Source organism: Kogia breviceps, chromosome 7 (assembly GCF_026419965.1).
Source record: "Kogia breviceps isolate mKogBre1 chromosome 7, mKogBre1 haplotype 1, whole genome shotgun sequence".
Classification (NCBI taxonomy): Eukaryota; Metazoa; Chordata; class Mammalia; order Artiodactyla; family Physeteridae; genus Kogia; species Kogia breviceps.
The window spans coordinates 58,010,648-58,023,030 of record NC_081316.1 but is presented as its reverse complement, the minus strand read 5'-3'; the positions used below and the strand labels follow the sequence as shown (position 1 = coordinate 58,023,030).

At 37.4% G+C, this 12,383-nt stretch overlaps 1 protein-coding gene across 6 annotated transcripts in view; it reads right to left on the bottom strand.

Moving 5' to 3' along the window:
* Positions 1-1,100: 1,100 nt before the first annotated feature.
* The window catches only part of PRCP (prolylcarboxypeptidase), a 69,084-nt gene continuing 57,801 nt past the window's right edge, over positions 1,101-12,383 (bottom strand). For 4 of the 6 annotated variants that reach the window (XM_067038407.1, XM_067038408.1, XM_067038406.1 and 1 more), the window contains one exon: positions 1,101-1,848. In XM_067038407.1, the coding sequence (XP_066894508.1) occupies positions 1,632-1,848 (217 nt within the window). In that variant the 3' untranslated portion in view covers positions 1,101-1,631. The remainder of the gene's footprint in view (positions 1,849-12,383) is intronic. The other 2 variants (XM_059067832.2, XM_067038409.1) reach the window with 1 other exon arrangement.

Here is a 12,383-nt window from a genome sequence, read left to right as displayed (position 1 = left end):
GTAAGAATATCCTCCATTAAGCCCATAAACCCTGCATTGTATAACTTCTTAGTTGACAAAGAATAAAAACTAGTATTGTCTTGACCCTTAAATTCCCACCCCAGCAGACTTTTCTCTGATGCTGAAACGAAAATAGTGACCAAATGCTTTGATGGACAACTTATTACAATGAGAACTGAAGGCTTCCGAAACCAGACAAAGATTTTTCTGTATCTCCCAGATGCCAGGGAAAGTAAGGGGAATATTTCAGTCTCCCACCCGAGAACGAACATTATATCTGCATTTTATAAAAAAAATAAGTGCTTTAGAAATACTCAAGCTCAAGATACAATTTTTAAAAAGCAGAAAATGTTCCCAAGGCAGAGTGAAGAAAAAAAAACTGAGAGAAAATAAAAGGAAACAAGGGAAAAGAAATCTTTCAACAGAGTAGAAACTGTTAGTCTCTCTCTCTGTCCCTGAAAGGTTTTGATCCAACCCTATTTGTTATCCTAGAAAAGCTCTTCTGAAGAAAGGTCTCAGTGTAAGAACTGCTTGAAAGAAGCCAACCCCTTGGAAATAGGAATGGCTCAGCCATTTATTAATGTCAAATATGCTGCCTGCATGAATTAGTCAGCTTGTCTTTTGGAAGCCATACAGAAAAGTTCTTGTGCACCTGCCTCTTAGTGTCCTGACACTTCTGGCTTTAATGACAGCATAACAATCACCAGAAAATAAAATTTAAAAACCAAAATGCTGAACATAATTATATTCTACCTTCTGAATAGCTGATTCATCAGTTTTTAAAGGCTTCTTACAGAAGTATCATCAGTAACCACAGAATATAACTTGCTCAGATGTAAAAAGAAAAGGAAAACAGAGTCATTTTCCTAAACTGGCAAAACCTGACCAAACTACCACAAAACTGACCTCAGAAACAAAGAGAAATGGAGCAGAAAAAGGCCAGATTTCTTACTGGCAGTACCATGGTGGCAAATATCCCAGAACTAAGAAAAGCTGCCAAATAGAAGAGAGAAAATTAAAGGACTTTACAAAAACAGCCAAGCCCAGCGCACACAGCATTCCCAACAGCTGGAGTGAGCTTCAGAAGCAACACACAGGTATAAGGTCCAGCCCTATTCTTTATTTACAGCACAGTTCAAAGTCATTAAATCAAGCACAAAAGAAATGGTTCCCATTTCCTGGTTTGGCACTGGATATCCTTCCTACCAGCTGCAATTACATCATTTTTATCCATCTTCTGCTTTTCCTTTTGGGAAAGTAGAGAAGGGGCTAGTGACAAATGGGCCAAAGAGACTTCAACTTCGAAACCAATAAATCCCTGCTTTCAGAGAAACCAAGGAAGTGACTCCCCCTCTTGTGAAAGGCAGTCAATACTCTGCTCCAGGTATCAAGGCCACTGATGGTGTGGGAAAGCTGTCATGAAGAGATTTTTCCTGGAGGTGGCACAAAGATGGCAAGGACTCAGGTCATTGGATGGCTGCTATCACCACCATCACGTTCTCTTCTATCTCAACCTTCGCCACACCAAATCTAATAAACAAGGGAAAGTAATTTTGCAGAGAAAACCAAAGTGAATGGAAATGTGGGTGGAATGAACTTAAAAGAAGAAACTGAAAATGATCGAACGTTACTCAGTGCATCTTTCTCAGACTTGCATAGAAATCTTTGATCCACTGCTTCATGTGTCTAACTTCCAAGGAGCGGGCTAATAGCACAGTGACGGGATCAAAGGCATTGCTGGCTCGGAGATCTAGATGATGCGCTCCCTCTGGGATGACGATCGCAAGTAAGGTGTCTGTAATATCCTTAGTTACTCCACCTCCTGACCACGGGTCTATTTCACCATTGCTAAGTGAGGGAAAGAAAAAAAAGAAGATTATTAGTTTTTTATATCTACACAAATATAAGATAGGAAAAACCTACTATATGCATAACACCTAAAATTATAAGCTTAGAACCTGGGGGATTTGATCTGAGGATTTAATCTGTCATATAGAAAGGTGCTTTATCCTGGAGTTTGACAATATTTCTGCAAGTAGGTACAGAAATAGAACCAGAGAAGACTGAAGGTGATGCCCCATGAATCAACCTAGATCATACTGGGACTTGGAATTTAGAAGACTGAATTCCAATCCTGGCTTCATCACTCAAAAGCTATATGACATTACACAAGTTACCTGACTCAGTCTCCTTATCCGTAAAGTAGAGTTAACAAGGTCTACCTCATAAGGTTGCTTCAAGGGTTAAATCAGATGCTACATGTGGATATGTTTAATAAGTGTCAGGCACATAGGAGTCCCTCAATTAAAGCCAGTCTCCTTCTTTCCTAAGACCCAAATACCAAAGTGATAAAGAAAAATTTCCATATTTAAAAATGCTAATTATCTCTTGGCTCTTTAAAAAGAAAACAAACCTTCAATTAAAAAAAAAAATTCCCTCTTAGTATAGTACTTTGGGAAATAGGGTGGTAGGACTGAAAAAACTGCTCTGAATCTAGAATCAGAACTTTTGGGCATTACTCAAGATACTCATTTCACATTAGCTTTAAAATTAAGGAAACGCTATTAGGTTATTAGTCCTGGCTGGTTCACACAACATTTTAGAATGATGTAAACAGGATCAGTTATGGAAACAGGATATTTAGTTTAGCTGAAAAAAAAGCCAATACAAACACAGACAGCATCCCTAATAATATCTGTTAACAGGTTTGTTGAGATATAATTCATCTCCCACAAAATGGACACTTATACTGTACAAATTCAATGGTTCTTAGTGTATTCAGAGATGTGCAACCATCATCACGATCAATTTTAGAACATTTTCATCACCCCCAAGAGAAACCTATATTCACTGGCAGTCAAATCCCCAATTCCCCTCTACTACTTCCCCTCACTCTCAGCCCCAGGCAACCACTAATCTACTTTCTATCTCTATAGATTTGCCTATTCTGGACATCTCATATAAATGGAATTATATAATGGGTGTTTTCTGTGGTTGGCTTCTTTCACTTTGACATATTTTCGTTTCATCCACGTTGTAGCATGTATCAGTACCTTTTTCCTTTTTATTGCCAAAAATATTCTATTGTATATGGATATGCCACATTTATTTATCCATTCATCAGATGCACATTTGTGTTTTTTCCACTTTTTGGCTATTATGAATATTACTCCTATGAACATTTGTGTACAAGTTTTTACATGGATGAATGTTTTCATTTCTTTTGGGTATATAACTAGGAATGGAATTTCTGGGATATATAATACTTAACCTTTTGATGAACTGCCAAACTGTTTCCCAAAGTGAGTGCACTATTTTATACTCCCACAAACAACATATGAGGGTTCTTTCTACATTCTCTGTATCCTCACCAACATTTATTATGTGTCTTTTTGATTATAGTCATCCTATGTGGGTGTGAAATGGAATCTCATTGTGGTCTTGATTTGCATTTCCCAAATGACTGACGGTATTGAGAATTTTTTTCATGTGCTGATTGGCCATTTGTATATCTTTTTTGAAAAAAATGTCTACTCAGATCCTTGCTCAATTTTAAATTGAATTATCAATCAAATCATTTGATCCATCTTGAGTTAATTTTTTTGTATAGTATGAAATAGGGATCCAGCTTTATTCCTTTGCCTGTGAATGAATATCCAGTTTTCCCAGCACCATTTCTTGAAAAAAACTATTCTTTCCTCAATGAATTGTCTTAGCATTCTTGTCAAAAATCAATTAACCACACAGAGAAGGGCTGACTTCTAGACTGTCAATTCTCTTCCACTGATCTATATGTCTATGTTTATGCCAGTATCACACTGTATTGATTACAGTAGCTTTATACAAAGTTTGAAATCAGGAAGTATGAGTTCTTCAAATTTGTTCTTCCTTTTCAAGATTGATTTAGCTATTCTGGGTCCCTTGCATTTTTAGATGAATTTTAAGATCAGTTTGTCAATTTCTGACTGGTTTAAAGTTTACAAAGCCTTTCATATTTGACCTCACATTATACCACCCATGTGAGGTAGGCTTTATTACAACTCTTATAGATGAGAAAACTAATGCCTAGTGAAGTTAGAAGTCTTACTCAAATCAAGCCTCTGAGATACAAACTCAGATCTTGTAACCTTATTCCAACGCTCATTTTATACTACATTGCATTTCATGGACACATGATTGCTGTTGGAAATCAACAGTACATACCATCTTGGCTTGTGTGGTGCAGAGTAAGAAGAGCACAAACTTCGGGATCAGACACACCTGGGTTCCAGTCCCAGGTCTGCCTCTCATCTTCCTAATCTCATGGAAGCTTAGATTCCTCAGAATATAACAGGGGCTGAAATACCTGGATTTAAGTACCTGGCCCATGGTAGGTATTAGGTCACTTTTCCTTGTACAACATCTCTTGGTATATCTATCTATAAATCACTTGAAATCACTTACAGAACATTTTAATGTGTGTTCTGACATTTGTTTAACGCACATTCTATTTTGCTGATATTGTTACGAAGCCTGAAATAACAAATCTTCAAGGTCATATTATCAGACCTATGAAATTATTTCCAAAATTTGCATAATCATTTAAGATAAACCCTCTCATCTATTAAGTACCATCGATACACAAATGACTATCAAATAATATCTTTTGCCAGGACCTTTCCCCTAAACTTCAGAACCAATATTCAATTATATACTTGACATTTTTACATGGCAGTCTAACGAGACATCTCAAGTTTTCAGGTCCCAAACACAGCTCTTGATACTCTCCAACTCCCAACTAGCCCTGCCACTATCTTCCCAATCTCTGTCAATGGCAACCTTATCTTTCCAGTTGCTGGGCCAAAAACTTGTTACTTTTTAATCTCTCTATCATACCTAATCTGTTGACAAATTCTGTCAGCTATAAATTCAAATATACCCAGAATGTGAACTCTTCTCACCACCCCACTGCCACTGCTCTGGTCTAAGTCACCGTTATCTCTAGCCTGAATAGCCTTTTAACTGATCTTCCTGCTTCTACTCTTGTCTCCCTGTAATCTAATATCAATACAGCAGCCAATTTGATGCTGTTAAAATCTGAATCAGATTCTGCCACTCCTCTCCTTAAAACACTCCAAGTTTTCCCATTTCCTTCAGAGTAAAAACCAAACATGCAGGACCTACAAGTCTCAATCTGGGCCCTCTGCTGCCTCTCTGATTTCATCTCCTGCTACTCTCTCCCTCCTTTACTCCACTCCAGCCACACTGACCTTCTCACTGTACATGGAGGAGAACATGCTGGGACATTTACCTCTCAAGCCTTTGCCTCTGCTTACCTCTCTGCTTGGAGTATTCTTATCCCACCGAACTCATGGCTAGCTATCCTTCCTCCACATCACTATTCAAATTCACCCCTTGGTGAGGTCTTCCTTAGTCACCTCATCTAAAACTTCAAACTTCTCCCCACCCCCACCAACATTTCATAACCCTCTTCCCCTTATTTATTTTTTTCCCTTAGCACTTATCTCCTTCTAACATGCTTATAAGTGCTATCTTGTTCATTATTCATCTCTCAAACTAGAACTCCCCAAGGGCAGGACTTTTTGTCTGTTTTACTACTGTATCTTCAGCACCTGGCACACAGTAGGAGCCATACAAATATTTATCGAATGAATGAAAAAAGAATGTATCTAGTTATTTGTGGCCTTACATTAGATGCCCTACACAAACAAGATCTATAAATACATGCATGCAAGTTTAAAAACATGTAAATCACTTCAGTACTTTTTACATGGGAAAGCAGAGTTCACCTAAGTGATTCATATAAATATATAGAGACTGACCTTCAGCTATGTATAATACTGGCAAGAAATAATGAACTAAGTCAGAAGATCTAAGTTTTATACCCTAGTAAGCCACATGACTTTGGGTAAGTCACCTGATCCCTCTGAACCTCAATTCTCATGTGTATTACCAAAAAAAAATTTTTTTAAAGATAATGCCCCTCACTCACAGAGATATTGTGAGGCCCAAGTTGAATAATATGTGTGGAAATATGGTATAAACTATAAAACACTACATGAATGTGCAGCATTATTATAGTTATTATCATATCCTATAAGCATAAGAAGTGTTAATACTTCTGAGAGGTAAATGAATAATGAAAAGGGATAGAAATAGTATTTCTCACAGAAATTTGGTCAGAAAACTAATGCAATCAATTTTCTTGGTAAATGTACAAATTAAAAAAATAAGGGGAAAGCTTTTGACAAAATTCAACACCCATTTATGATAAAAACCCTGCAGAAAGTAGGCATAGAGGGAACTTTCCTCAACATAGTAAGAGCCATATATGACAAACACACAGCCAACATCATCCTCAATGGTGAAAAACTGAAACCATTTCCACTAAGATCAGGAACAGGACAAGGTTGCCCACTCTCACCACTCTTTTTCAACATAGTTTTGGAAGTTCTAGCCACAGCAGTCAGAGAAGAAAAAGAAATAAAAGGAATCCAAATCGGAAAAGAAGAAGTAAAGCTGTCACTGTTTGCAGATGACATGATACTATACATAGAGAATCCTAAAGATGCTACCAGAAAACTACTAGAGCTAATCAATGAATTTGGTAAAGTAGCAGGGTACAAAATTAATGCACAGAAATCTCTGGCATTCTTATACACTAATGATGAAAAATCTGAAAGTGAAATTAAGAAAACACTCCCATTTACCACTGCAACAAAAAGAATAAAAAATCTAGGAATAAACCTACCGAAGGAGACAAAAGACCTGTATGCAGAAAATTATAAGACACTGATGAAAGAAATTAAAGATGATACAAATAGATGGAGAGAGATACCATGTTCTTGGATTGGAAGAATCAACATTATGAAAATGACTGTACTACCCAAAGCAATCTACAGATTCAATGTAATCCCTATCAAACTACCACCGGCATTTTTCACAGAACTAGAACAAAATATTTCACAATTTGTATGGAAACACAAAAGACCCCGAATAGCCAAAGCAACATTGAGAATGAAAAATGTAGCTGGAGGAATCAGGCTCCCTAACTACAGACTATACTACAAAGCTACAGTAATCAAGACATTATGGTACTGGCACAAAAACAGAAATATAGATCAATGGAACAGTATAGAAAACCCACAGATAAACCTACACACATATGGTCACCTTATCTTTGATAAAGGAGGCAAGAATATACAGTGTAGAAAAGACAGCCTCTTCAATAAGTGGTGCTGGGAAAAATGGACAGGTACATGTAAAAGTATGAAATTAGAACACTCCCTAACACCATACACAAAAATCAACTCAAAATGGATTAAAGACCTAAATGTAAGGCCAGACACTATCAAACTCTTAGAGGAAAACATAGGCAGAACACTCTATGACATAAATCACAGAAAGATCCTTTTTGACCCACCTCCTAGAGAAATGGAAATAAAAACAAAAATAAACAAATGGGACCTAATGAAACTTAAAAGGTTTTGCACAGCAAAGGAAACCATAAAAAAGACCAAAAGACAAGCCTCAGAATGGGAGAAAATATTTGCAAATGAAGCAACTGACAAAGGATTAATCTCCAAAATTTACAAGCAGCTCATGAAGCTCAATAACAAAAGAAAAAACAACCCAATCCAAAAATGGGCAGAAGACCTAAATAGACATTTCTCCAAAGAAGATATACAGATTGCCAACAAACACATGAAAGAATGTTCAACATCACTAATCACTAGAAAAATGCAAATCAACACTACAATGAGATATCATCTCACACCGGTCAGAATGGCCATCATCAAAAAATCTAGGGCTTCCCTGGTGGCGCATTGGTTGCGAGTCTGCCTGCTGATACAGGGGACACGGGTTCGTGTCCTGGTCCGGGAAGATGCCGTGGAGCGGATAGGCCCATGAGCCATGGCTGTGGCCTGAGCCTGTGCATCCGGAGCCTGTGCTCTGCAACGGGACAGGTCACAACAGTGAAAGGCCCGCGTACCACAAAAAAATAATAATAATAATAATAATCTAGAAACAATAAACGCTGGAGAGGGTGTGGAGAAAAGGGAACACTCTTGCACTGCTGATGGGAATGTAAACTGATACAGCCACTATGGAGAACAGTATGGAGGTTCCTTAAAAAACTACAAATAGAACTACCATACGACCCAGCAATCCCACTACTGGGCATATACCCTGAGAAAACCATAATTCAAAAAGAGTCATGTACCAAAATGTTCATTGCAGCTCTATTTACAATAGCCAGGACATGGAAGCAACCTAAGTGTCCATCAACAGATGAATGGATAAAGAAGATGTGGCACATATATACGATGGGATATTACTCAGCCATAAAAAGAAACGAAATTGAGTTATTTGTAGCGAGGTGGATGGACCTAGAGTCTGTTATAGAGAGTGAAGTAAGTCAGAAAGAGAAAAACAAATACCATATGTTAACACACATATATGGAATCTAAGAAGAAAAAAAAGGGGTCATGAAGAACCTAGGGGTGAGATGGGAATAAAGACACAGACCTACTAGAGCATGGACTTGAGGATATGGGGAGGGGGAAGGATAAGCTGTGACAAAGTGAGAGAGTGGCATGGACATATATACACTACCAAGCGTAAAATAGCTAGCTAGTGGGAAGCAGCCACATAGCACAGGGAGATCAGCTCGGTGGTTTGTGACCACCTAGAGGGGTGGGATAGGGAGGGTGGGAGGGAGGGAGACGCAAGAGGGAAGAGATATGGGAACATATGTATATGTATAACTGATTCACTTTGTTATAAAGCAGAAACTAACACACCATTGTAAAGCAATTATATTCCAATAAAGATGTTAAAAAAGAAAACAAGAAAGAAGCATTTAGGTACGTTAAAAACATGTGTATTTGAAATACAAGTTTAAAACCCCTGTTCTACCCTCACCACACTTTTAACCACATTTTTCTTTTTAAAAAAATTAATTCAATTGCAACTTAACAACATCATTCTTGGGGGAAAAAAATCACTCCAAAAATGTACTTTTTTGGGGGTTTTGTTAAAAACAAGAGGAAAAGCTCACATGGAAAATAGGAGCCTTAGTTTTCACCTATGAGATAAATTTTTAAAGTAAACTACACAAGGGGTTGGATTCTCCTAAGTGAACAAATGGCCTTTATCATTATTGCATTTTGACAGGACCAACCCAGATAGGAAACTCTCCATTATTTGCAAAACAAAAAAGCTATCCCAACAGCCACATAATAAGCAAACTGCATTTGATTTAAAAGGTCATCTGAATCAGCCTAGTGGCTTAGCAACAGTGTTTGGAGTTGCTGAGAGACCTAAGATGCACATGGACTTGAATTTCTTGGTCCTAGACATGTGAAAGCTAAACCAGTCACTGGGAAATTTACAGGAAAAAAAAAAAATACTGGCTTTCATGAGAGAATCTAGATGCCTGGATAAAATTCCCAACAGTGAGCCTCACTTAATTTCTGGCAACAATTAATTTGCCCGAGAAATTATGTTAAAGTAACCAGCTTCTCAGAGACTCCTTTTTGAATTTATATTTAAATAACTGAAAATGACCATTTGTAAGATAATTTTTTACCAACTTGAGTTGGGGAAAAAATAAATCCTTCCAACAAAACCACTGTGGAATAAGAACATTGCTGAAATGGAACTATTAATAGCTACTATTAAATCCTCATTCATTCAACACATTTACTGAGTGCCTACTATGTGTCAGTTACTGACTGGGTACAGGTCACTTAACCATGAACAGACAAAACCTCTGCCCTCACAGTGCTCACTTCTACGATAATCTACTCCTCGAAGTAACTCTGGCAGGTAGTCATTATTTCTAACTCATATAAATTGGCAATTTGCCTGAGGTCACGCAGCTAATTCAGAGTAGAAGCAGAATGGCACCCAGGTCTCCCTGACTTCAAAGCCCAAGCTCTTAACTGGCAAATCTCTAATCCAACAATTAAAAGCAGACTGAATTTTCTAACCAGAAAAACAGTCACATTTGGATTTGTGTGAGGTGACTTGAAAGAAGCATGAACATAAAATACACTTTCCACATGGTTCCTTGGACATTTTCTTACTCATCAACCAGTAATGTTTTCTAGCTGATAGCCACTAAGTAGACAGAACAGACACCTAAAGCTGCTCTTTTACTTTCAGAATATGCTTTCTTCAGAAAAGCAGTAGAATTTTGAATTTTTAAATAACTTAAGTTTTACATTGAATTCTTCATACCTAGCAGCATATGGGAAAAGATTTCTTTTTAAAAGTAGACTTGCCACTGCACAAAGATAAACCAGCATTTTCATATAGTTCTGCCTTTAAACTTTCACATGCCTCTGAAGCCTTTCTGAGCCTTATATCATTCCTCATCCTTATCAAACATATTAGGCATCCACTACGTGCCAGTCACTGTAGCAGGTGCTAAAGGCACAGAGATGATTAAGACAAAGTCTCTGTCTTTGAGAAGTTTACAGTCTCATGGGGCAGACAGAAACACAAACAGATAATTTCCACACAGGGCGCAAAGGGATAGTCACAGGCCTTAGAGGAGCTAAGTGTGTGTGGGAAACCTAACCCCCGGGAGGTGTCAGGGAAGGTTTCTTGGAGGATGCCCGAGTCTTAGGAAACAGAAAAAAGAGGAAGAAAAGGACATTCAGGGACAGATAGTCCCCTGTTAGCTAGAAGGTAAAGTAAAGGCTGAGAGTATACTTCCATTTATTCATTCAACGTACATTTTTTGAGCATATATATTTGCTAGGTCCGGGCCAAGTACTTCACTAGGTTAAATTTTTTAAGCTTCACAACAACTCTGTGGGTGATTTTACAGAAGAGAAAACTGAGGGTCAAAGAGCTTAAGTAATTTAAGACAGCTCATTCTGCCTTTGCACAACTCTGTTAGGAAGTCCTTTCTTACACTGAGCTAGAAGTTTTTAACACTGAGCCATAATTTCCACCTACTGGCTTCAGTTCTACTCCTCAACCTTTTTTCACAAAATCTATCCTTTCCCCTGATGATGATGATAATGATGATGACGATAACAATTGTTATTTTGATACCCTGAGGAAAATAGTATAAAAGGACAAATGGATCACTAAAATACTCATCTGTAATGGTTGAATCCAATAAAAAAGGATAATGTATTTGACAAAAACTCAGATATTAAAAGCTTTATACAAGGATTTAAATATTCTACTTTACAATTCAACTTGAACTTCAGCTTTGAGCTTACAGCATCAGCACGCTAGAGAAATCCATATAAATACTACATGGAGGTAAGGTCCTAAAGAAAAACAAGAACATGACAAAGTACTTCCTCCTCTGAGGCAACAAAGATGACCTTGGACACCCAAGGCTTATACTTAAGCCTTTTTCAGTCCTCTCAGTCCTTTCATGTATTCCTGATTTCAAACATCCTAACTTGGTAGTTTCTTTAATACCTTAAATATACTTATTTGCTCAACTGTCACTTCATAAGGTTGAGATGAAAAGTATAGTTTTGAAGACTCCTATTGAGGACAAGGAAAACAATTTCAGGAAATTAAAAAGAATCTTTAAGTTTTCCATATAGGGGGGCAGGTACCCTACTGAGTGAGAAAATAGCATGAACCCAATAAGACAGAGGCTCTTTTGCAAAATGGGCAGTGCCACTGGCCTAAACCCAGAGAGTGATCCTTCAGTCAAAACAGCATTCCTCACTCCTAAAAGCTATTGGTCATGTCTAGAAGGTCAAATGTGACTGTTTAGAAGAGTTTGTAAAAGAATGACATTTACAATTTAAACAATAGGTCCAGGTTAAGGGATATGTATGGGTATCTCTCTACTATCTCCATATAGATTTGGAGAAATTTTTTAATTAAATGGTTGCTATTTCAGTAACTAACAACCTAATATTCAAGCCAAAACATGGAAATTTTGAAGTCGCAATCAGACACATAGAGTCTACTCAATAAACTCCAACGTGAACCAATAACAAATATGACACTACTAGTGCAGCAGTGTAACAGAAGAACAAACATGGGTTTTGTAGTCAGACACGGCAAGGTTGAAAACTGACTTTATCACTTGGTTACTAAAACAAAGCTGGATGAGTTTTGGCAAGTGACTGCTCACAGTGACCTTCACTTTTCTCCTCAGTAAAAAAGGGACTATAAAAACTGCTTCCAAGGGTTGTTGTGAGAATTGAATTAAGTAATTTATTTAAAGTGCCTCATACAGTGCCTGGGAGAGAACAGAGTGGGCACTTCAAAAGTGTTTGTTAAATATATATTAAAATTTTTTATTATCATTGACAACAATAGTAACAGAAATTGAGAACAACAGATGATGCTTCATTTTGTGTTGGAGAGTATTTTTTTAATATTTTAACTTT